This window comes from Lagopus muta, chromosome 20 (assembly GCF_023343835.1).
Source record: "Lagopus muta isolate bLagMut1 chromosome 20, bLagMut1 primary, whole genome shotgun sequence".
NCBI classification, from domain to species: Eukaryota; Metazoa; Chordata; class Aves; order Galliformes; family Phasianidae; genus Lagopus; species Lagopus muta.
In genome coordinates this window covers 6435111-6462244 of record NC_064452.1, presented here as the reverse complement: position 1 = coordinate 6462244, position 27134 = coordinate 6435111, and the positions used below count along the sequence as shown (strand labels likewise).

The window sequence follows — 27134 nt, the reverse complement described above, 5'->3', positions numbered from 1 at the left end:
ATATACATGAAAGGTAAGAAAAATAGTTGTCTAGTAAGCTTGATATTCATCTATGTGCCTACACATTTGATTTGTGATAGACTGGCCTCAGAGACTGTATCAGTGCTCACATGGTCAGTATTTTTACGTGTTATAACACAGAGCACTCCCTAGCCAGACTCGGGCAGTCTTTTACAAGTACTCTGAGACCCAGAGGTTAGACAAACAGTGTCATTCAAGTGATCTCTTGGTTTAAGCTGTCTTACCATTTGCTCCTGCACGCTTCTCTTTGCTTGAGAAAATGCTTGCTGCAGCTCATTGAGGAAATTCTCTGACTTCTGACACTTAACCATTAGCAAAGAGATCTTAAAAAAACAAAAACACACAAGAAAAAACCCACAATCAAACAAAAATAAACACATACAGAGATATAAAGCATGGAACAGATTTTGAAGAACAACATTCTGAAGTTCCCTGTTACAATTGCTAACATATGCTTCGCCATTTCAAACTAACCCACTAAAATTGATCTAAGCAATTATGCTTTCTCAGTAAAGTGATGTCACATTTCTTTTCTTTTTTTTAGCTAACCCCAGAAATGGTCATCTTTGCTGCCTTTGCAGCAGGTAGTTCACCCAAGAACAACAGAAGACAAGAAAGAGTTGTTGTTACACACTATTGAATAACGTCTCTTGATTCCTACCAGCTTCTTTACAAAATGCTTGTACCTGATTAGAGGAGTCTTCAGCACTTTGTTTCATATACTCCTCCAGTTCCTGTTTATCTTTCATTGTTTTTTCCAGCTGGTCATTAGCCTGCCTCAGCATCACCTGCAGCTTTTTCACCTATGTTATTAGAACAAAATAATTTTCCATAAATCTGGGGAGTACTCATTCTCTGAACAGAAATATAGCTTGTCCATCCCACCCCAAGCAATAAAACCAATCCCTCAAAATACTATGCAACACAGAAGTTCTGCTGTTCCAAAAAAACTGTGCATCACTGACTACACCTATAAAGAAAAAGGACATCAAACAGCTCTGGAGCACTGCTGTGTAATAACTTCAATCACTTATTCCAAAGCAGAATGTGACTCACACCTTCTGTACAAATCTGAAATTTGTTCTTCACTATATGGAAGGAAACAAACCTTTTCCAGTACTTTACAGTCATGCTGCTAGGATGAAGTCCTCTCATTTTTCCTTTACTACTAAAAATTCTTGCAGTATCAAAGATAATAGAATTTAATGCATGAAAAGCATTTTAAAATATAAATTATGAAAGACATTGAATTCAGCATGAGCACAACATCTTTTTATAGAACAGTGCCTCTAAGACATGATTTTGTAGCACTGAGTAAAATGGTTTTCTGTGGTAAATATTTAAGAAATACACTTACTGGTTTGTTGTCATGAACACCATATAACAAATTATTGTCATGGTAATAAAATTACATAAGTTACCTGGATTTCAAGTATGCTGGCATTGTTTAAGATAAAAGCAACAAATAAAACAGCAAATGGCTCATTGTTGCATGCTATAACTCCTACAGCTATCAAAATCTTGCTACAGGTAGAAAAGAAATCCTACCTGGTCTCTTGTTTCAGCCTCCTGAATCTGGATACCTTGCAACTGCTTCTCATAATTCGAGCACATATCGCAGCGCCTACCCAGCTTGTTCCCTGCATTCTGCACCTGGAGAACAGAGTTGTCACCTGCCACAAGGGCTAAAAACTTCTTCAGGGAATGCAGGAGTGGTACAAACTCTCAGATGTGTTGTGTGTTCATAAAATGTTACTGATAAGAGTCAGCAGCAGAATCATGTAACAGCAAGAATAAGTTGTTGTAGAAGTACAAGATAACGTAAAGCAGCTGCTGTGCATCATCTCTTCCTGGCACAAACCCTACTACTAGCACAAGAGCAGTAAGCCAGGACATGCAAGAATTCATTGGGTCATTTAGAGCATCCTTTTGAAACAGACCATATAACTACCTGGGTAGAAACAGACATTTCAGAGAAAAGACTTTTATTTATTTAGTTTCAGACTCTTCCCCACTACACTCAATATCGGAGACCGAATAACAGCTAAAATAATAGTTGGGAAAGAAGAAAGTGAAAGAAAAGTTTAAAACAAACAACAAAACAACAAACAGTAAGGGGAAAAAGTGTCCAGGTGTGCAGCAAACAAACAGAGTTTGCCAGCCGTGAGGGGTACAAAGGGGAGTTTTCTTCAAGTTCTAACTGCAGTGAGGGCTGCACTGAAGGCTCGTTTGTATTTGTTGCTCCATGTGCCTCCCACACAGAGCAGCAGTTGCATGCCCCCTGCCTGTCCTCCTGCCTCCAGAAATAAGTGGGAAACAGGGTGTTTCTTCTCCAAATTCTACAAAAGGGTTGGAGTGAAATGTCATCCAAATGTCAGCAGGGCATGAAATACTCAAGAATAGAGGACTGCAGCACAACAGATTCTTCCTCTAGGTATTACAAAGTAGTAGCAAGACAAAACCCAGCAATTTTACAATAGGTTTGCAGAGATCTTTTAAGTTATGATTTACCTATAAGTTGAATTCAGGAAGCTGAGGAAATAAAATATCATCACTGCTTCACCTCATCCCTCATCTGTCCTTTGCTTGTTTTTTTCCACCTGCATTCTGTCATCCACTTCCCCAGCACCTTGGTCGTGCCTTTACCCATTTCTGACTTCTCTTTGCCTCCCTTTTTCCCCCTAAAGCATTACTTCTTTGGCCTCTCTCTGGAAACAGTAAGCACAGGAGCCACACAATGCTCTTTTCAGCAGGAAGCCAAATGCAGGCTTTAAACTGGCATCATACAAAGCTGCTGTAAAACTGACAGGCAGAACATCCAGAAGCACCAGTTTCCTTGGTCACCCATACTGAAGCTGGCATAGCATTAACACTAATCTGTTGCTTGTTGCTCTCATAACTGGTTTTTAATGATGCAAGTCCCTGACAATGTTATGAAGCTCCCTTTGTACTAGCTGTGTGTGCTATGCATATCTTGGTTGCTCATTTCTAAATCGCACTCCGCGCATAATCCTCAGTAAATATCCTCAGCATAACAAAAGATCCTTTTGTTAATCTTTGGCCCTCCCTAGCCATCCCCAGCTCCCTCCACACATGATATCAACAGCTGCTTCTGCAAGACCCTCCCCTAAAAACATTGCATCAAATAAAGCTGACTTGCTTGACTTGGGCACGTGAACGTGGCCCATCAATGCTCCTTATGTTAAGTGTGCTTAACCTATAGAAATATTCCGGGAGAAAAAAGTGAATAGCTACGTATGATGCCACATCTGACTGCAAGTAAAGCACATCCAGGAGAACTGAGCAACCTTTTCCCACAGGCAGCCCACAACACACAGCCTCCTGCCACGCGTGGAATGCTCACAGCGGAGGTACGCTGGGCACTCACCTCTTTCTGCAGCAGATTCCACTCTGTCTCGCTCACCAAGCGGTAACCGCTAGGAGACACGTACGCGCTTTCAACTCCCTGTGTAACACTGGAAAGCAGTGAAGCAGTCTCTTCTTGCTCTGGTGTCATTGCTTTGATTGCTTTCTCCTGATCTTTGGTTAACATAAACCCACTAGGCATTTGCAGAGACCCAAGGGAAGCTGTATCATAGTTCTCAGACACTGAATCTGCTCCAACAAGTGGTCCAAAATCTGACTCATCCAGGTTCCCAGCAGATTTTGCTTTGTTGTTGTATCCTAAAGCTTTGGACTGTAAAGATCCAGATGTCCCTAGACTGTCTGTCGACTGTGCTCTTCGTAGTCCATCTTTAAACATATCATTTTCTGATTTGTTGAATGATTCACCAGAAGACAGAAGCAAGTCAGCGTCCAACGAATGGACTGAGCTGTGGGTGCTATTTAAATGCACCTGTAATTGAAAAATAAGGAAGAAGTTACGTACTCCACTCTAGAAGCATGGTACAAGTAGAAATGCTGGACACCAAATATAAGGCGCACTAAAAGGAGGCTTAAATTGGCTTTAGTAAAAGCATCTGATGGCTAAACTGAAGACTGCAGAAAAAAAGAATACAGAACTGAAACGTACCAGCCACCATTAAAGAAAAATAATCTTCTGTTAACAGAGTGCTTTTGTAAGAATCTGTCTTCCTGCCAGCTCCCTTACAAGGAGACTGTCACCTTACATCTTCTAGTATTTGAAACAAGGCACTTCTTCCACTAACAGAGATACAACCTGCAGCATCACTTCCAGAACTGTAATCCAAAGAACAGAGAAACAGTGCATGGATTGCACTTGCAGAACTATGCTTGGATGTCTGCTCAACTTTAAAAAAAAATGAACATCAATGTAAAAGCAAGCAAAGAATGATGTATTTAAAATGTACTTCATGCTGACAAGTGAATATTTCTCTTGTATCTCTTTCTTCTGCTTAAGGAGTCTGACAAAATATTGCAAAAGAAATAAGTTTTTGGTTTTTTGTTTTTTAATGCTATATTTAAAGTCTCATTTTCACATAAAATAAACTGAAAAGGAATGAGGCAAAGATTAAGTAGAAAAGCATCCTGGGGAATGTCAATAACAAAAGCCACAGTAGCTGTCCTGTGACCTGTATAAGGAACATTAAGTCTCTTGATCTATTTTTATTTATTTGTAGCACTGAAAAGACACCAGCAATGCTTTATTTAAAAAGCAGGAGACTGTTTTCAAAACATCTTCAATACTGTACACTTCTGCTTTGCCATTAGGCAAGTAAAGAAAGTAACACTGAAAATAAGTCTCTTTAGAAAAATATTAGATTCCATAATAGCTCCAACACAGACTAGCAAAATGGATAAGCAAGCAAAACACAGTGGAAAAGGAGAAATAACTGCCCACTGTGACATCTGCTTCCAAGCTCCAACCTGTGTGCTCAGTGGTCCTTCCACTTCACAAGTGAAAACCTTAAGCAAATCTCAAATGCAATTTCAGCTTGTCCTAGAACACCATTTCCTACAACACCAAAAGCACCTGCTAACGAACCACATCCAGCATTATCACTTGTTCTGGCTGTGCAGTGCAGCTACGAACACAACTCAGGTGGCTTCAGCAAAAACCTGGTGCTGAGCCTCCATTCCTGGCTTGACTGACAAAAGCTTGTTTTTGCCTGCTGAACAGGTTTGGCCCAATCCCCAGCTTGCACAGTTGGATACATCTGGATATAAAATAGATAGATAGATAGATAGATAGATAGATAACACACAGACCTGCACACGTGCTATTTTGCACACACTAAAGTAAATGACTTATTTTGCCATGAGTGACCTCACAGTTGTCTAACCAGTGTAAATTTAGTACAGAATTCAAGAAATAAGTTAGCAAATCAGCTGCAAAATGCTTGGTTCCTGTTCAGATTTAACTGGTTTAATGCTGAAAATTCAGGTGTTTTAGGAGGTGGCTGTAAATCCCCAAAGAGTTTAACAGCAGTTAACATCCAGAATGCAGAAGGTAGATACTGTTTCTAACAGCAACTCTCAGATGATTTTAAAGAATCATTTTCCAATTTTCATTAAAATTTACGTATTCAAGTGCAGCTCAAAAGGTTTTTTTATTGCTTAGTATGAATTATAAGAGATGGAGAACAAAGGGCACAGAGGGTATTTGTATTTGTAATCATCACCCTGAGGAATGAACAAGTACATGAAGCTGCTCTGAATTGCTTTACCTCTTCATTAGAGAACTGGGTAAGGGATTCCTCGTGGACTAAAGAACACGAAGCTTTCGTTTCATCATCTGAATCTTTCTGTTTCTGCTCCTTTCTTTTGCTAAGTCTCTGCTGATCATCTTCTTCCTGGAAATCAATTGACAAAAAATGAATTTATATAAGCAAGGTTCAGCTTTACTTGAGTAGTCATTAGCTTTCATCATAAACCGTTACAAAGAAAGGCAGCAATAGAATGGGGTTTTGGTTTTGTTTTTTTCTCACATTCTTTGTTGTTGTTGTTAAAATCCCAGTAGTTACCTCTTCAGGGTTCTTTTGGTTAAAAGTCACTTAGTGTTCATACCACAAGGCAAACAAACTCACTTAAATTATAACCTATTTTAAATAGTGGACAATTGTTGCTTAGTTGAACAATTTTAATCAAATAATGCAATATTTAGAACAAATTTCCCGTTACAGGAATTACCAAATAAGCAGCTCTCACAGCTCTTACACTGTTATTGTACAGAACCTGGTAACATGCACTAAATGCATCCCTAAAGATCACACAGACCTTCAAACCAAGCATGAAAATAAGTGCCTCGATGACACTAAGCATTGCAATATGACAAAAAAAATCAAACAAAGACATCATAGGAAACAAAATCAAAATACTAATACACAGTGTGAGAGAACTAAAAAAACCCAACAAACTCACACCCCAAAACCCACAAAAACCTAGACAGAAGTGAACCTCCTATCTTAGCACCTGTAACACCTTAACAATTTTTTTTATGCCACAGACGACAGTTTCTTCCTCCAAGATCAACTTTTGGATATTATTACCTATTCACTTAACAATATTAGCAACGTTACTTTAAAGGCTACTACAGATACTAGTATTGAAATATTCAAACACACTGAGCATTTCTGTTACAATCATCAGCTGTCATTCAAATGGAGAACTTCTATTTCAACTGTCAGCTGTCATTTTTTGGAAACACACATCAATAACTTTTTCCTCCAATATATGTTTTCTATACCTGTTACACTAAATTTACAGTATTGAAAAAAGAAGAAAGAGAGAAAAAAGAAAACAAGACAAGCAGAGACTGACCTGATCTTTTTTTTTCAGTTCCTCGACCTGTCGGAGCTGCTCAGAGGTCAGCACAATCTCCATACGTTGCATGTCTCTCATCAGCAAACGCTGGGACTCCAAGAACTGGTCGTTGGCTTTTTGCCACGTGTGTTTCAACTGGTTGTGCTGTTGTCGCTCTTGCTCTAAGAGATGGCAGACTATTCAAGAACAGAAAGAATCATTCTGAACCAGAATTCTTTAATGACTCCTCCTGAGTGAGGCATTCTCATAAATAGAGGTAATTATTGTTCTAATAAAAAACAATATGGCTTTGTTCAACAATCACTAAGGATGAAATAAAGATTTTTCTTAATTCCTGTATCAAGTTTGAGAAAAAGAATGCATTACTGACAACTTTAAAATTTCCCAGTTAGAAAAGTAATGCCTTCACTTCAATCATGGGCTCTAATATTCTCCTTTTTAATGCTGATATTAAAAGACTGTCTAATTCCCTATTTATTTCAACAGAAAATTCTGTTTTTCATGTGATTCTGCTTCCTCCGGGCATTTCCACATCCATTCCACCACAAGGCATTCAGAACTGAGATATTCCAGGGAGACATATCCCCAGATTACATTACAGAAATAATGCTCATAATTCTACACAAATAAAGGACACCAAAATCACTTTAGTAAGAATAAAGCTCGCAATACTACGAGAACCTAAGACAAATTCAACAGCATCTCTAGAAAGAGTAAATGGGATTTATGAAGGAGAGAACTGATAAGAGGACTCCAAAGTCAACACTTTCATAAACAGTCCACAAGCTTTCACATTTCTAAATAACTCTCCCCTATGCCCTCTATTTATTTATTTACAGTCCAACTCATATAAGAAATAAGAAGAGAAGTAACAGACATATTGATGGATTGTTTTTGTTGGGTTTTTTTTGCATCCTTAGAGTCCAAGAGTCAAAAGGATTATCATTAGACAGGCACCTTCATGCAGCTCTTTCCGCAGCTTCTCTGCATCTTCTTGCAGGACAGATTTTTGCGTGTTGAGAACAGCCACGTACATCTCTAAGTCTGTCCTACAGGACTTCTCGGCCTCCAGATAATGGTTCAGTTCTTTAACCTCAATAAAAAAAGTGAAATACACAATCTCAGTGAAGTAATGGTTGGAGGCACTCCCTTTTGGTTAGAAGTCAGGGTCACATGTTTGGGTATCAGAAAGCTGCTGAGGACAGCAGTTCATTTCTGGAAATCAAAGGCTCTCAGCTCTCGGTGTTGAAGCAGCATTTGCAGGATGTTGTGTTTTTTTTTTTTCCCCCTGAATGAATTATTCATTAGAATTCCACTAAATCAAACTTTTAAGGAACTTCACTAAGGTTTCTATAGTTAGATCACAATAGTGGCAGCACCAAAAAGTGGTAAAGAGGCACACATCTAAGAGCAGACAATTAAGTAATCCTTCAGTCAGCACTGATAAACCAACAGCTACACAATATGTCTGGTTTGGGGTTTCGCACTCAAAAGAAGATGTGGAGACGATCTAAAATGGAGCAGTTAGAGAACCTAACTATAAGACAGTTGGGGAATGGACAAGAAAAAAACCTAAGCAACATTCAAATCCATGCGAGTCTGCAGAAGAGAAAGGAAAATCTGTTCACAGAGAATGGGATGAAAACCAAAACCAATTACAACAAAGTGCAAAGCACTTGTATTTCTGGAGTGACATTTTATTTGCTGAAATCATGCAGTCATGTCTAAGCAGGGATAACACACATGTAATCCAACCTTGAAAACAGAAAGACAGGGAAATGCCTATAGGCAAAATGTGGTATTTGTGCTACAGGAGAAAAAAAAAGTATTGTGCATAAAGAGCTTCACAATACACACTTTTATTTCTTACAAAATTTGCTGTTATTTATCTGCATCAAACAAGCATGATGCAAGACGCAGATTGGGACGTGGCTAAAATTCCACCTTACCTTTGATGCTTCTAACTCCTTTATTTTTTCTTCAGCTTCTATCAACTTCTCCTTTAATGCTGCAATCTCTTTCTCCATAGGCATCACAACTGAACGAAGCTTCTCAGCATCTTCTTGGGCCTGAAATTAACACAAGTTATGAATAAGCCATTAGCAACTAAATTTCAAATCCATGCATGGATTGGGCCATCGATATCTGATCGAAATCCATCACTCTCAATACTTGCAGGAAAATTCAGGGGCCATGCATTTCAGAATGCTTACCCTTGGTGTTATTAAAGGCCTAACAGTCCTGCAGCATGTTGCCTCATGGCACACGTGTAGAAACTGATCACAAGAACTTCAGGGTGAGTTACTGAATTTACTGACCATTGATTTACTTATGAAATGAAGTAACACATTATGCAGCTTTGTTCTGTTTTGGAAGATCACTTTTCAACATTAAGTTACTACTGATGCAGCATCAATTTTTGGTGTTAGCATACTAAGTATTTAAAAATCATATACAGCCAATCTATCAAAAACATTTCCATGACATAAATAACAGTTCTGAAAAGATCAAAGCAGGGCAACAGAATGAGAAGATTAATAAGCCAGGAAGAATTTAACCTGATTAAGGTTGATTTTATGCACGGAGACTGAGAACGCTCAGATTTTCTCTATTTGCTACTAGAGGAATTCACAGCAATGAATGGGGGGGGAAGAAAAGGGTGTCCCAAAACTGAACCTTGAAAAGCTGACACTTAGCCTGATCAAACATGACAAGTGCTAGACGAAAACATTCATGCCTTGTTTTAAATCTAGGCTAAAATGTAGGTTTCTTAGCCTATTCACTGGATTTTCATTTTCTGGTAAGCTTATTGATGACTGCATCCTACACAAGACTTCCAAGAGCAGATCAGACAAGAAAAAAATGTTAATAGTATAAAAATAAATTAGTATTATAATATATAGAAATGCTACCAGGTCCTTGGACTACAAAAGGCTGTCAAGAAAATCTATAGGCAAAACATAATTTTCTTCATGCTGTATTCACTTCTGCTGTATTTTATCAGTGCAGAAAGAGTACAAATAAAATCTTTGAGGAAACATGGGGAAATCACATGTCCCAGTGAATTCAATAGTAGGGGCATGTGACAGTCACACGTACACACACAGCCCCACGCTGACAGCCAGCAAATCATCAGTCACACTTTTTGAACAGATGGGAGAAGGAGTTCAGCTTCAAGTATTGCTTTATAATTCATTTATTCTATCAGTTCTGTTTATTTAAACCTACCTATAGCAGGACATGGATAGCCCCTTATCTTTAGGGCTGTTGAATAAGCTGCTCCCTATTATTCATGATGGCTGCAAGAACACTCCATTGCCAGTCTGACTTCACACTGCTTTACGGTGTTACAGTTAATGGATTTCCTCTGCTGTTTAAAAAGGATCTTATAACCAAACAGAACACATTTGAACTGAGACATCACTGAGCCAAGAAGGTTAGAAGCTGGTGAATATCCTGGACTGCAACATGATACCTGTGATCTTGTACCTGCTCTTCCAATTCCTCTCACCTCACCCAGCACTGTCAATGCAAGACATCAAGATGGTTTTCTGCTAGTTTTAAGAATAACTGGATTTTGTATGATGGTACACGATCTAACACACAGACTATTATTATTACTATTATTATTACTATTAATATTAATTGCGATGTTTGGAGATTCTTTAGAAATGAAGATTAAAATATTTTTTAAAAACTCTTCCCAAGTTCATGCCTTGAGATAAAATAACTCTATCTTTTTAACACACAATATGAAGAGAGAGGATGAATTCATCTCTGTTAGACAGAAATACCATTTTGTATGAGGAATTGATTGCTAGTCATCAAGCACAAAATCCCCAATGATGGAGAAAATTCTTCCTTTCTCACTGAGAGCTGTGGCATGAATATTCATTATTTTGATACCCAACCACAGCTTTTTGTGGGCTTGGGACTTGCTTGTTTGGTTTTTGGTGAAATTCAATGTCCTTTTCCTAATTTTGATCTTACTCTCAGTCTCCTCAAGGAAAAATGGTGCAGGTTTAGAGAGGAAGAACATTAAAAAACCCATGGAAAGCAGTTTAAGCAATTATTTCAAGCTGCACTCTGGAGACAGATTTCCCCACCCCCTCGTGTTACATCAAGTACATGTTCCTCTGCTTTACAGACCTATAAAGCTTTTCAAGCTCATATTGATCACCAACTGATAAGTCAATCAGACTTCCCAGAGGATCACAAGTAAAATTGATTTCCACTTGAAAGAAGTACAGCTGAAGACTGTATTTATCTGCTATTCTAAACTTTTAAATGCAAACTGGACAACAACAAAGCTACTAAGCTTAGGAGAGCTGCTCCACATCTGAGCAACTTGCAGCTCCAACTCTTACATGATCACTGAGTCCAGATGGGAAATAAGTCAGACCTCTGCACTATGAAATTTGCATTATCTTTTTTTGTAAGGGATCCATCACACTGATCAAATTCTCATCCTCCCCTTGCAGTTTCTGCCAAAATTCTTTTTCTCAGCAGGGCTGAAACCAACTCTAAAACAAACAAACAAAAAAGCTATGCCCTAAAAATCCAACAGCAGTAATTCTGTAGACAGAACAGCGTCAAACAGGCTTTACTCAAACCCCCATCTTTATAAATCAAGGACTACATAAAGAAGAGTCACTGAATACCAAGCAGAAAATATCCAACAAAAACTATCAAGATTCACGAATCTTGTTTATAAATCTCAGAAAATAAATTCCAATTTGAGACCCTAATACTGATTGCTTTTTACAACATAGACCTAGTAGAATTCTAATTAACATACAACGTTTGTGATATTCAGTGCTCTGTTTCTTTGCTGACAGAAAGCAGAAATGTGGAAATGCAGTGATGTGGCATATTATCAGATATTAGCCTACTCTTTTCTTTATCCAATACAAGATCATTTGTTGCATAAAAAAAGTCTTAGAATACCTTGAAGCCTTTTGAGAAGATGAATTCACTCAACCAAAAGTATTTAATCATATGATACGTAAGATTCCAAACCTGATCCACTAGGACAAGTTCAATCTCCTTCCTGCCTGAAAAACTTCAAATGCAACAAAAAATCCATACTCAACACAAGGCACTTCAAGTTACTTCTGTGGACTGTTCCAAGGCACAGAATTTTGAATCTTGAAGTTGTGAATCATGAAGAATGGGCTGAAAGTTGGCAGAACCAGGCTATTTACAGCAGGGTCTAGCAACAGACACATGGGTAACAACACAAATCCATCAAACAAAAGCTGGTGAGCTCGATTTCAACATACCTTTTTCATTTCATTTTCGAGATTTTCCTCCTCTTGGCCTTCAGACAGTCGTCTCCTTAACTCTGCTATTTCTCGTTCCACGTTTTCGCGATACTGATTCCACTGAGCTCGTTCCTGTTCCATCCTGTGATGATACTGGAGCTCATAGTCACGAACAGTCTCTATAAAACATTATTTCTAAAACTTAATTTCAATGTAAGTTAAAAATAAAGCTTTATTAACTTCATCTCCAACCAGCCGATGGTTTCTCAGACTTAACTGAAACTGTAACAATAGTGAAGTCTCTCTTGCCCTCTCCTCCCTTTGACTCTTACCCCAAAAAACAACCACAGAAGCAAAAGATCCAAAGGAACCACATTTCAGTTTGGGCCGCTGCTATAACACAAACAAGCTGCCAAACTGTGTGATCCCTAATTTCCAAAGAGCACACATGTTTAACATCCTGTTCAGCAACACATTTTGTACCTTCAAGCACATCAACAAGATGAGCTACCAAACCCATGCTTCTTTGTTCTAAAATGCAAAGAAACAACTAGAACTTCTCAAACCCTCCATTTCCCTATTATTATTACTACCCTTCAGGTAAGAAGCTGTCTTTATATATATACAGCAGCTGGCACAACAGAGCCTTGATTTAAGTTCATGTACATATGTAGAACATAAATAAATAGAAATTTGTCTATTCAATATGCATGAAGATTTGTGTTCTCTTGAGGAAAAGCATTATAAAAAGATGGAAACAACGCCTACAGACAGCAGGCTGTAGGCTCAGGATATTGTGATCTTTAAGAAAGCAGCCATTTATGGCAACAGTCTGTCCCCAGTTTACATCCTGCATTTTATTCCTTGCACATAGTTTGTTTCAGGAAGAACAGCTGTGCAACATGCAAACATAATACAGAATAGTTCAGGAGCATCAAGAAAAACAGAAACAAAACACAGCACCCCACAAGTGAAAAAGAGCAACACATCCAGTAACTAGCCTGGGGAGGAGTCTATGTTATACTACTGGAGGAACACAACTGTCTGACAGCAGAGCTGTGTTCACATAGAACAGAAGAAAATTATGCTGTCAACTTGAAGCTGTTTTCAGTCTTGTCAAGTTATGCATACTATGTGTATCTTCAAGAAGAATCTTCTAACAAAGTATTTTCAGTTCCTCAGAATTTTTTTGTATATATATGGGAGTTCCCACGGCCATGATCCCTTCCAAATTCTATTCCCATATTCACAGAAAAGAAGAACCGAGCACCTTTTGACAAGAGTAGGAGTGAAGCTCGATTCTTCTGTATTCTAGTTGTGCCAAACCATAGGAAGCAGCTATCCATATCACATGCAAGAGCAAGCACGAATCACTGAAAGTATATTCAAGAGGCATCTGATCTTAGCAGCAGCAGCTTGTCTGGTTGTAAGTTACCTTTCATAATAGCTTGTAGTGAAGCTACTTCCTCTTGCCACTGTCTCTTCACCTCATCAATAGCTTCCTGCTTTGTATTCTCAGATACTGTAGCTATAGCTTTGATGTTTTCCATTTCAGCATGAGCTTCCATAAGTTGTGTCCGCAATTGTCCCAGATCATCTTGGGCTGCCTGCAGCACTGCATTTTGTCTTTTTAGGTCCTCTGAAAAGAAGTATTATTTCCAGTTAGCTTGATTAATAAATTCAGCGTGAAGAGTATTGACAGTGATTATGACAAAGAGCAATGCACTAATGTGGGGTGAGGGAAGTGTTGATAGTAAAGCAACCAGCCATAACAAGTAAACAAGTGTTAGCAGGTATCTTTAGGGAACATATTTCCTTGAATTCATTTGTCTTTGCCCTTTATTAAAGAAAAAGTGGCTTTTTCCTTACTGATGTAGCCACGAAATGGACACTGTAGATACAACCAATGAATCAGCATGGGTGATGAAAATGAACCACGCTTTTAACTAGTTTGGTATTATTCAGTTATGATGAAGATTAAAGATAAGATCCACAGACAGGAAGACAGTTCTTCCCTCATTCTTGACACCAACTTGTTCTGAATTTGTATAAAACATTTCATATTCTAGAATAGAAATGCTCTGTTAACACTGCCTGGAGCCCACATAGGAAAACTACACAGCTTAATTCGCTTTTTACCACACCTGCACTAAAACTAAGTTTCTTCTAGAGAAAGTAGTACATTCAACTAAAATTATTTCATGCCTACATAGCCTATGTCAACAGCAATCACTTTTAGCAGAAATCCCTGGCAAGCATACAACAAGCACCAAGCTGTCTCCATGTATTTCCCTCAGTACCAGCAGTCTAATCCTTGTGTGTTTAGGAAAAAGCAATTAAAAAAAAAAAAAAAAAGAATCCTGAGGCATTTATATAATTTATATTATTTAGGTTTTAAGTGATAATATTAAGGATAGGCTGCCACAGTCCCTGTGTACATTTAGGAAAGGGTTTAGAGAACAGGGAAAAAAAATAAGCTTTGGGGAAAAAAGAAAACAAGAAGAGAAACTGCTTGTATATTCTTCTCTGGTATTCTTCCACTTTGGTACATGTGGTTTTTTTTCTAATTATAATTTATTTTTATTTTCTATTTTTTGACTGAGAAAACAATTATTGCTGATCTCATCACCAGTGTCTTGTATCTTAAATTTCCTTTCATGCAGCTGCTAGAAACACAAAGAAACAGGCCTTCTGCATGATCTGATCTTCATTATGCTTGTTGTATTTCTACTCTCATAAGCTTAGACAAGCAGCTGCAATATTAATGTATTATTTTTTGATTTTCCTTTCATATGTTAAGGACAGAAAGATCATCAGAATTAGAAGTAAATCAATTTGGCTCTCAGAACAGCAACTATTTATACTCTCTAAGTCTTCATTGGCTATTTGAGCTCACATGGTTCAACGTTATTGGAATAAATGCCCTTGGCTAGTATTAAAACTTTAACGTTTGTCTGCTTGCATTCTAGCTCAGATGGAAATTAATACATTAAAAAAAGCTGGCCACAAAGTACAAACAGCACACATCTAGACTACTTCTGTCTACTTTCCACTTAACTTGCTGTTCAGACAGAATGAGCACGCTGTGACTTCAAAAAGTTTGTATTAAGATGCAGCGCTGGTGTTCCCATGTTTACAGCAAGGTGCTCTGCTGAATCCTACCCATGAAGGTGAATCTTCACATTCATTTTAAAAATTCATTCTTGGAAGCTGAATGGCCATCAACAGAATCTTACTTTCTGCACAAATCTTGCATTCCCACTATATATTTCTCTTTAAAAGACTTAGTGCCATTTTTTCCATTTTTGACAAATCAGAAACAATGTGTTATCTCCTAATGGGCATGCAAGTCAATTACCTCAACTATCCTAATCTTAAAATCCTAGTTAGGGTTACCCTCCAGCAAACTGAGAAACAGAAAGCAAGCAGTGTGCACAGACAAATGAGGAACAGTAGCTGGCATAACAAAAGTTAGTTTTCACCAAGGGATTATTTACAGCTAAAGTTTCATTACACATTAAAATAATTCAGATAATTGAGAACTTACCTTCCTTTGCCAAGTACAGCTCCTTAAATTTCGCTCTCTTTTGATTAAATTCTTGCTCAAGTTGCTGCTTTGTGCGCAAAAATTCTGCGTTGACCTTTTCCAATTCTGCTACCCGTTGTAGAAGAGCAACTAAAAATAAAACAGAAGATAAGGTATGTCACTAACAGTTATAGCATCCCATTCTGCAAACTGAAGGCTCTGGGCTCATGGTTTTTAGAGTACCTTTATAAATTAGCTCAGCTGTTATACCACAACCTATCAGAACAACCAGTCAGAGTTCTTTGAGTACCAAGGGAAGATAAGTCCTGGACTTCAGCACCAAACTGCAGTAGGTTTCTACAGACACAGAGGAGTATGGCAGTGAATTCAAACAAATCACTTGCCCTTAGAAAATCACACTTCTGTAAATACACTGAAGCAAGAAACAGGGAAAAAATATACCCCAAAAAATCAGTGGCAGAATGATCTCTATTGGTGCTTTTTCGCAAGACATTGGGAAATTAGCCACCACACACAGGAGCAGCACGTGGAGATGGAGCAGCAAATTACAGCATTCTCAAAGGCTGAGGTCAAAGAAAAGCAATGACAGTTGTTGACCTAACAGTTACAGAAGAACAAAGCAAAAAAAAAGTCATGAGCTAGAATAAGGTGCTGTAAGCTCTCTTGTCTTCAGTAGTGCAGAGAGAATAGTATGAAGTTCACTCAACACCTAATAATTGTTACAGTGAGGCCACTACTGAAATAAATGTACAATACCATTGAATCCTGCTATGGTATCCCACAGGATAAGAAGCACAGCAACCAACATATAATATTGATCTTTATATGCAACGTTAAGCACTTTGCACCTTAAGAAGTACAGGTCTCATTTAGGTGCCAGGGGGTTTCCTACTGCACACACTTCAGAATTCAATTTCAAAACAGAAACAAGAGGCAGATGAGCTCAAATAAATCCCACCTGGATGCTGCGGTGCACTGAGCAAATAACACTCCTCTAAGCAGTTCTCTATCTGTTCTACAAAAGCAATTCATGGATGTGTTCCAAATCTGTCTGTAGGAAAGCTGAATCACTTCATTTCAGTTATAGCCTTTACGCAGCACTAGACACAGACTAGATACACAAAATGCTGATCAATCACACGTGCTTACGTATCCCACCCAAATCACTTCCCACCAAAAGCAAGTAGTGAATGAAAACACAGCATAAAGGCTACACAGCTTCATCAGCATCACTGAGACCTGAGCTCTGCTGGCAGCAGATCCAGAGCAGCAAAATGCTGGATGCTGAATGCCACCAAGACAGTATGAGTTATGTTTGGTTTTAGTACCAGATGACTTACAGTAAGTGCAGACATGAACAAAAGGATGTTTTAAAAGCACTGAGTGAAAAGTTTTACTGACTGCTGGTTACGAGGGCTTATGCTGTTATAAAATACAGTACTTAAATAATCTACTTGACTCCATGTCAGACATAGGTATGCGTAGCTTCCATTCTGCAAAGCCAACTGCACAGGAGTGCTCTCTGGAAAATGAAACCTGGACAAAAGACAGCTCACTGAGATCAAGGCTTCTCATGAGCTCAGAAAGTGGGTGGATCTAACCAGGATAGAAACAGCACACGTGGAGCCAGGCCCAGGCAGCAAGAGTGCTTCCCAAGGCTAGAGATTTACCTTTGCTCTCTTGCTGCAGTCACCTGAAGGGAAGGGTTGGCTTGTGTTTCCTTGCCTATATCCCTTCCATCTTCCTTCTGCAGTGAGCAGTGCTACTGCTCACATCAGAAAGCAAACCTGAGTTGTGCAGAGCACCCAAATTACATTACTTTCCAAGATGAGAGTTGCTACTGCTGAGGGTGGAGGGCAGAGCACACGGCAAGAACAGAAACCTCAGTGGCTTTAAGCAGGGGCAGTGCCGGACTCTTTTCAGTGGTGAGTGGAGACAGGACAAGGGGAAATGGCCAGAAACTGGAGCATAGGAAGTTCCGCACAAACATGCGCAAGAACTTCTTTACAGTGAGGTGACGGAGCACTGGAACAGGCTGCCCAGGGAGGTGGTGGAGTCTCCTTCTCTGGAGATGTTCAATACCTGCCTGGATGCCTACCTGTGCTACCTGGTGTGGGGAACCTGCTTTGGCAGGGGGTTGGACTTGATGATCTCTGGAGGTCCCTTCCAACCCCTACAATTCTGTTATTCTGTGATTCAGTGGTGAGTTCAGCCTTCTGAAATCCTCCCACACAAACTGAGAGGCATGGCATAGTCATCACAAAGGAAATGGAAATTAAACCTCAAACGTTCAAATTTTTACAGTGCTGCCCTTCCCTACAGCCTGACGGATAGTTGTAAAAGAAAGAAATGAATAACCTCAGCACAGCAGTGCTTTGGCTGCTGCCAAAACCATCCGCAGCATTGAGAAAAGCAAGCAGTGAAACAGGAGACCTGCAGGCCACACATCAGCACAGCGGGGTAACTAACATCAAACTCCATATCTGAATAGAAGGAATAAAGCAGTTCCACCACCTGTAGGCAGTATGCAGCTAAGGACAGATCTTGCCATTCCTCACAACAGTGTTATCCACATTTCACTAACATGAGACGTGCGCTTAGGGACAGTAAATTATATAATGTGCCAATCCCCTGAAATGAACATGCACAAAGAGAAAAGGTTTCTTTTCTAAGACATCACAACAACTCCCTTCTTTCTACCACATAGAAATGCTTATATTTTCACAAGATGGCTTATCTGTAGGTACAATTTGTATGATAGCAACACAGACAGTTTACTTTCTAAAAGAGCCCAAATGCAAATTGTCATATGCAGGTGACCACAGGCTGAATTACATGGATTAAAGCCTGTCTGAAACACCCTGATGGCAGGAAATGGATATTCATAGATTTTCAGGCTGTTACCAACTGCAGGTGAACTCCTGGTCTGAATTTAGGTTCACTTCACTCTAGTCCTGTAGCAGAGCTGAGAAAGAAAAGTTAATTCCCTTTGCAGATAGACTTGATTAAAACGGAAAAAAAAGGCACCCAAACCACCAACAACCATTCATTTCAGAACAAGCATTCACGAATTTGCCCTAGTCACTGTGCCTGTGCTCCCATTTTGACACACATAACGTCAGCTACCAATGTTTAATGATACCAGGGAAGTACCTAATAAACACAGCGCGGCGTATGGCCGGCTCTGGTGGAGCTGTGCCCAGCTGAAACAGGATCTGCTGCTACACACAAGATCCAACTCAGCAAGGAACATGCTGTATCTCACAGGAGCAGGAGAATGGAATACCTAATATGGACCCTATCTCATTAAGAAACAAACAAAAACCCAAAGACCCCATTTCACAACTCCTGAACTAGCACTGAGAAGAGCTTAACTTAAAATTCACAGGTCAAACTGAAAAATCAAGCAAGCAAATGAAGTCACTTTGCCCAACCATTAGCTACAAATAAGGCTTTCTTCAGAGTATCAGGTACGACTGATGACAGGGTCAGACATGCCAATTAAACTATTAATGAACAACATGGATGTTGCATTGACACTTTGAGTCAGAAGCAGGGATCACTATCTCTCTGGTTAATGCTGAGTGTGCTGCATTATGTGGCTTAACAGGCAGAAGAACTCAAAAGAAGGGCAGAAAAATTCACTTAAGAGTGGAGTCATCAATGTACAAGAAGTCTGTGAGACCAGTGAAATACACACTGAAAACAGAGTGAAAACCGAGAAAGCCTTCTCCTAAACCAGTACACAGAAAAAAAATTCAATTTAAGGAAAATACATGAATGAACACACATTTCTTATCTGTTACTTAAGTGCTGCTCCACAAACCAGCTCCCAAAAGGATTCATTTTATCTATGACAAAGTTTCCAGTTGCACAAACACGTAGTGACCATCCCAGAATTAAAGACAGACAAAGCCGATTATCGGTACGTTTATTTTTGAGTCCCAGGTCTATTTATAAAATTAATGCCACAAAGCTTTCCACTTGATATTTAAAGTATCAAACATGACATCAAGAACTCAGACCTACATTAGCTGGAATCTGAAAAGCAGATCAGACACAGGCTGTATGTCTGGCAAATATTTAGGAGACAAAAGTCACCCGTGTCATTTTCTACCTCTTCCTTTTCCTGCTGGGGCAGCCCTATCTTTTTTATTTTTTCCATGTATGGAAGAAGAAAACAAAAGCACTTATGCATCAAAGGGAGGAGAAAACAAGGGTTCTCTGAATTACATAATTAATGCTGTGTACTTAGATAGCTTTAACAACCAAGCAGCATTTGGTATGATATCGCAGAACCCCACACAGCTGTTTCTATGACCATCTTCACATCATTTCAATTGAGCTGCACTGCACAGGTGCACCTCTGAAGATCCAGTTCAACATCCAGCAGCTGGGGCAGCTCCACGCAGCGCAACACCATTGGGGCAGCACCAAAGCCACATCTGGCCCTGCTGCATCCAGCACTGCAGACATAAAGCAGGCAGAGGAATACAGAAGCATTTCTGATATCCACGTAACAAGAATGTCGCTTGGTACTTGTTAGTACACAACATGCTGTCCTGTATCTTTGATGTGCAATCACTGTTACCAAAATTATCCTGTAATATATTTACATAGTGAATTGTAAGAAGGAAAGAAAAGCAAAGATAGTGTTTTCCTTTCCCCATTTTTTCCCCACTACCACTTCCTGCTTTTTTCCCCTTCCTATTGCACACACAACATGTTAACTACTTCCTTGCTTTGTTATTGCCTCCCTCGCCTTTTTCCTCAGACACAAAACCAGGCAGCTGCTGCTCTGTTGCCCAGATCCGGCTCCCTGACGTCCACCCTATGCTGAGTGAATGGGACTCACGCTTTACCCCTCCCAGCTCAATAAGCCCACTTCACACAGTGACTAATGCTCACCTCTTCCACACATTTAGTCATTCTGGCCCCAGGTAACTGCAGTTTAACTTTAGGTTTACGCTTAGTTGAACACTGCTTAAATTAGAATGCAGTGGAACAGTGGTCACTCACATCAACTATCAGGGGAATGCAGTTATTTACATACGTTCACGTGGACAGAAATGGGCTTGAATTTCTTCTCTAGTAATTTATCTTTCATTTGCTAAAATCACCTTCTTCTCCCATGGGCATTCCCCTTCTGCCATCACAGTCTGACCTGCCACACATTGCTCATCACAGAAGCAGGTTCTACTAGCGTTCTTTTTCAAGCATATCAACCCCACTCTGCCCATTGATTAAGTGACAATTAAAATAGGGCAGCAGTGGATCAATCACAGTGCTGGAAACGTAAAATAGACAGCAAGATAGATGGCAACCTAAAGAAATTACTTTGGCTGCATATGGTCATGCTACTGCAATCAAAAGTAAATCTTGGCAATGTTGGCAGGCTTCAGTGAAGATCTGAAAGTCCCAAAAGTCAACAGCAAGTGAGCCACATTTTAGTGAACAGAAACACTGAATCCGTCTATAGACACAAAATGGAAAGGTGAGTTATTAATCTTACTGCAATCACAAGCATTTTCCCTGTTCTCTGTGCTTCTTATAAAAATGAAAAATTGCTGAAGCAAGGGGAATAACTGTACGTTATAAGAGAAGCAATTTTGGTTCTCTGCAAAAATAAAACTCAATGATTTCTTGGGTTTATGGAGGGTCTGTTTACTCTGCAGGCTGTGTACATTTACTCTGACTAGTCACTGCTCGAGCAAACAGGAGCATGGTGATGGTAGCACAGAACACAGCGAAGGTTAAGCACCCAAGTGGTGTTCAGGCTTCCCTACAAAGTTTCACAGGTTGTGCTGAGCACCAGTGCTGCCATGTCTGCACCACTGTCAGCTTAAAGCTTGCCTGGATCTACATACCCTGCAGTCACAGTCCTTCCTGATTCCCTTGGCAAAGCTTTTCAAGCATTTAATAGAGTATCTAAGCTGAAACAACACAACTGTCAGACATGTCAGCACACACGAGTGCTTTCACCACTCCTTTTATTTCATCAGTCAGTCCTGCCTCATCACCTGGTAAACTAAACAGTCTCCATACAACTATTATAAGCATACACACAGGAGATGCTCCCTCAGCCCACAAACAAGACCTCCAGCAGTGCCATCCACTCCCCTTCCTGAGCACTTCAAAGCCAGGTAGCTCCATCCTTCTTGCCTGAAGTAGGAGTGAAGTTATGAATGAGTCGTGCTCTTCATGCTGGAACTCTACTGCCAAGCTTTTCTGCACTCCCAGATCTAATCATCACTTGTATAAAACAGCCATCAAATCCCAAGCGGGATAAAACTACTTCATGTGGCAATTACATTCAACACTAAGGTTTCCAGAGTATCTTACCTTCATAAGAAAAACAAAATGTCAACAGTGGATAATGTCTGCTTTTATAAACAAGCAGAAATCCGCTGTTCTGGTCAAATGTTTTTATTTGGGAATGACAGACGTTTAGGGAATGACTCTGATACCCACCCCACTATAGAGGGGACAACTTACATAATTCACCATTCTGAACACACCATCACAAATGTTTTCTTAAAATGTAAACATCTGCCAAACCCAGACAACAAACCCAGTACCGATTTTCTTTCAGATAATGCAATTGCTGACTCATCTGCAGTGGGAGGGAGGAAAATTCCTTTGACTCCTTCTAACATATTTATCACGTCCCTCTCAGATTTATTAATGGCTGTCCTCTTTTGGGAAAAATAAAAATTAAAAAAAAGTGAAAAAATGGTGACTCAGCTCTCAGAAAAACAACACAAAACAACCGTGCTGCATTGTTCTCTCTGATGAAGTAATGCAATATACAAAACATAACCATTTCCATTAATTCCAGGTTTCTCCTAGGTGCCTCTACTGTAGGATCTCATGCTGCTATTTGCCAGGTAGCTGAGGTGCAGCTTTGAGAGCATTCAGGCTACAGACCCAAGCACCGTGCCTCCCAATTCCTGTGCAGAAAGAACAAACTGAAGATGACCTCACACTGAAAAATTCAAACAAAGGTAACAAAAGTGAAATATTCGCTTGGAGAGAGAAACGAGGGCAGACCAGCAGTAACAGAAGCATTAACAGAAAATGATGCAGAGAAAAACAGAGGGTCGGTTCATGACATTTATATGGGCAATAGCTTCTCTGGGTTACCACTGCTACAGGTGTGGGAAAACTACCACTGAAAGCAAACCAGTATATTTTAGGCAATTTTAAAATGGACATAATCAGAAATGATGTGCAAGCTCATTTCCACACACAGCTACCAGAAAGTATTCATTTACTTTCACAGGTACAAGAAGAGCTTCTGAAATTGCAGTAATACATTTAGAACTCATGAGCTATGAATGTGAACCAGCACCACATAAGGGAATTAATATCACATTTCTTCCCCTCTGTGCTTCTTTATCCCTTCCTACTGAATTTGGCCCCCCAGATTTGTAGTCAGAGAATAAACCAAAGCAAAGGGGCAGGTGAAGATTTAATTTCAAGGAACAGTAATTTCAAAGGCATTAGTTCTCAGAAGAGCCCATTGCAGGCACGAACACGTGGTGCCTCTGAGTAACCACTTACAGGACATAAATCTTGATAAATGGTCTGGAAAATATGGCTGCCAGATGGAGACACTGTGGTGATAAGTACAGTATGACAACTAATAAAAGATGATTAACATCTTTGTTTGACAACGAACAGGATACAGTCCTTATCATTTGGAATAAGGTTTCTGCAGCAGTTTAATAGTTTCCCTGAGAACAACTACTACTACTCCCCCAAGTTTAGATAACCTATTTCTTGTCAGGAAACACTGCCATAATTCCATTTATTTGTATTCTTTCTACCTCTTAACACCAAATGAATTTCTTAGCAGTTAGAGAGAAATCCCTCCTCCAACATGAACTTTTCATTTACAGAGCAACATTCTCCATCCTCCAGCTGCTAAACCAGACACAACCTCCACTACCAAAACCAGACACAAACCTCTTACACATACAGACACCTGTGGAAAGTGCCAGAAGGAACCATATTAGCAGCCTGCAGTGAGAGTGCTACAGAGGACTACTGTTCTCTCATGTGGACATGAATGTCACACGAAGCTGGAAAGTGGGCAAAATCAAAGAAGGCTATAAAGCCCAGGGAGCACAAGAGAAGAACACCAGCCAAGTTATCTTCTCTTCAGTTTTGCCAGTTGGAGGAAAGAGGGAAGCCAGAAATATAAGTATAATGCATATCAATTCCTGGCTATGTGGCTGGTGCCAGCATGAGGGTTTTGGCTTTTATGACAATGGGATTCTCTATGAAGATTATAACCTGCTAGAGAGGGATGGAATCCAATTGTCCAGAAGAGGCAGCAGGCTGGCAAACCTAGTAAGGCAGGCTTTAAACTGAAGGACTTGGAGCACGAGGTTCAAAATGGCAATGCTTACACCACTGCAGCCAACTGGGGAATGAGCCAGGCCAACCAGAAAAACAACAAATGTTCCTCAGCTGCTCCCCATGACGTGAGCCAAAAGGCCAGGCATCTCAACAGTGTGTGCAGCTATGGCGGATCCTCTTGCATCCCTCTGGAGAAACCTGCAACATCTGCTGTTTTCTTTTCTGAAGTGCCTGTACATCAATGCATGCAGCACGGAGAATAAAAAGGGAGAACTAGAGAGTTTTCATGGGCTACTTCAACCACCAGTCCTGCTGGAAAAGCAGCAGTGCCAGGCATACACAGTCCAGGTTCCTGCAGTGCATGGAAGATAACTTTCTAGCACAGGTGGCGGAGCCAACAAGGAGAGGTGTGCTGCTGGACCTTGTTCTTACAAACAAGGAGGGATTGGTTGGGAATGTGAAGGCTGGGGACAGCCCTGGTTGCAGTGACCATGAGATAGCTGAGTTCATACAGAATCACAGAATGTAGAACAGCTAAGGTCAGAAGGGACCTTAAAGATCATCAAGCTGCAATGCTCCTGCCGTGGATGTGGTTGAAAACTACTAGATCAGGCTGTCCAACCTGGCCTTGAACTCCTCCAAGGATGGAGCATCCACAGCTTCTCAGGGCAGCCTGTTCCAACACCTCACCACTCTCTGAGAATTCCTTCCTAACATCTAATCTAAATTTCCTCTTTTAGTTTGAAGCCATTCCCCCTTATCCTACCACTTTAGACTGTGTAAAAGGTCACTCCCCTTCCTGCTTATAAGCTCCACTGTAGCCTGCTCTAGGGGGAATCTTCAGAAGTCCCTTCCAACTCCTACAATTCTGTGACTCCATGATTTTAAACAGCTAAAATATACCTAGGGCATAAGAAACATAAAGACTATACTAAGCCTGTAGTTATAAGTGCTGGTGGTCATCTGACAGTAACCAGCACTCCTACCTCCCCCTGAGCACATTCCCTTTATCCCCAAAGTGTTTCAAGAACCCTTGAGGCAGTACAGGGATCTGCGACATGACACAGCAAAAACAGAAGGGTTGGGGTTTTTAACCACCAATTCTCAGCCAAACCAAGAATCTGCTCACACTCATCACATGGCTGAGCATTTATCAGAACTGCCACAAATAAGACAGCAGGGCTGCTGACTGGTTTAAACTGTGAAAACAAGACTTGGACATCCGCATAGCAGCCACCAGGTCTCCACCCCTTCCTTCATACCAGACCTGAAGCTCAACAGGCCTTTCACTAAATCAATTAAAATCCTTAATCCAGCAGGTAGCAGCTTTCCACTGAGTGGCTGAGCGGAACTGGCTCAGCAATGAGACCAACATGCAGTGGGCACAAGGACACCTATGGGAGCATGACATCACTCCAGGAGGAGGATCTCAAGGATTGCTCCCTCCTGGGCTGCCTGAGCTGCAACACAAAGCCACAGCCTACGGGTGTAGCTGGATAACCTGTTTAAACCTCAGTGCATGCAGCTTGCCAAAAGGAACAGCTTGACCTTACTTCTGCCCTGTACTTCCTGGGGGCAACTGAGATTGGTGTAGCCCAAATACATTCCCTCCTTTTCTCTTTTAAAGATGTTATGACTGTCATTTTAAAGTGCTGAATGGACTTCCACAAATCCTGACTTCCATTCGCACACTTTAGGGGCACCTCAACAAGCAGAATCTGTATCAGAATGCAAAATCGGGTTTCCTCTCTGTATTTGCATACACACACATTCTGATCTAACACAACCGAATGGGTTGCTCCAGTAGAGATGCATTTAGACTGGGTTAAAACCTAGAGCAGCAGATAGAAATATAGTGGAGAACAGCTCTATTTTAGAACTAGAGTAGGCAAACATTTACTTTTATCCAAAAGCAAGTACACCAATACAAAACTGCAGTTAAATGAGACCCTCCAATGTGCTGTTACAACCCATCCTGATGCATCATCACATAAACATTAGCCTATGTGCCTCCAATGAAGGCAACCTTTCTAACACCAGGATTTTTGGCACTGTTTAGAGAGTGAACATCTTCATCCCCAGTTTCATCTACAAATCAAACAGAAGCTGTGAAGACCAGACAGATAGTTATAATATTTTCACAGTTAGAAGCATCAGTCAAACACAGAGTCCAGAGTTTGGCTAGTTGCTTTCCTGTTAATTTATCACATGTCTCTAGATACAACACAAAGAAAAAAATGTAAATAGGCATTGCGAGCTGATAATTAAGAAAGCATTACTTGAAACTAATTTCAAAACTTGTTAATTGTCCTTGAAAGAAAATTTAAAAGCTGTACCACATGACCACGATGGTGGTTTATGAGATGAATTGAACAAACAGAACCACGTTTACGCCTCCTATTCAATAAACCAAGTAACACCACAGCTCAATTACATCACAGCGATTCTGGCACAGACCACTGTTAGTGTGAGATGAATGTTGTAATTCTGTAGTGTTTGTAGTCAATAGGAGTCCAGCACAATCTTCAGCAGGCCTTGGGAAATACAATTCTCTTAAAGGGTACCAGAGATCAGCATTTAGAGCGGACGGTTGAGATAATCACCACTTGAGCAGTAGCTTCTAGCACTCATCTGTGCTTCTTTCTTCATAGATTAAGCTAATGACAATGAAAATACAGACATCAGGATTACTTTTACACTCTGTGGCTGTAGCCAAATTAGGGCCAGCAAGTTACTCCATTCTGTTTTTTTCTTTAATGTAACCAACCACGTTGCCAATCTAATCATTTTACTTAGCACTGATGCAGCAGAGGTTAAAATGTAACACAAAGAATACTTTTGCTGGGGAATATTTTCAGGGTGACCAGACATGCAAATACAAAGTGACAGTACCGAGGCAGGGGTGCAGCAGGTGAACAGTCACGCATGGAAGCACTGGGACAAAAACCTAAGAAGATAAAAGAATCATCTTTCTGTTTTACAATTTTGCTTATTTTTCTCTCTTACTGCCATTTAAAGCCTTGCTGCAACTGCCTGTAAGTTAAATACATGCATCAAGAAATGCAGGAAAAAAGGGCACAGCCTGTTCAGGTAACTTTCTTAAAGGAATTGGCAACACTGGTTTGGTTTGCCTCCCAGTTCATCTCTTAATCCACAAACCAGATTCTCAGGAGTATCACAGTAAATGATTTTCC

At 40.0% G+C, this 27134-nt stretch overlaps 1 protein-coding gene across 4 annotated transcripts in view; it reads right to left on the bottom strand.

The window, feature by feature from the left end:
• The window catches only part of RABEP1 (rabaptin, RAB GTPase binding effector protein 1), a 44281-nt gene that overhangs the window by 10168 nt on the left and 6979 nt on the right, over positions 1 to 27134 (bottom strand). For 2 of the 4 annotated variants that reach the window (XM_048966519.1, XM_048966520.1), the window contains exons 2-12: positions 15577 to 15705; positions 13465 to 13668; positions 12048 to 12208; positions 8715 to 8834; positions 7723 to 7858; positions 6763 to 6941; positions 5670 to 5795; positions 3410 to 3877; positions 1570 to 1674; positions 708 to 824; positions 246 to 344 (exon numbers count right to left, since the gene is read on the bottom strand). In XM_048966519.1, the coding sequence (XP_048822476.1) occupies positions 246 to 344; positions 708 to 824; positions 1570 to 1674; positions 3410 to 3877; positions 5670 to 5795; positions 6763 to 6941; positions 7723 to 7858; positions 8715 to 8834; positions 12048 to 12208; positions 13465 to 13668; positions 15577 to 15705 (1844 nt within the window). Of the gene's footprint in view, positions 1 to 245; positions 345 to 707; positions 825 to 1569; positions 1675 to 3409; positions 3878 to 5669; positions 5796 to 6762; positions 6942 to 7722; positions 7859 to 8714; positions 8835 to 12047; positions 12209 to 13464; positions 13669 to 15576; positions 15706 to 16017; positions 16085 to 27134 lie in introns of those variants that run through there. The other 2 variants (XM_048966522.1, XM_048966521.1) reach the window with 2 other exon arrangements.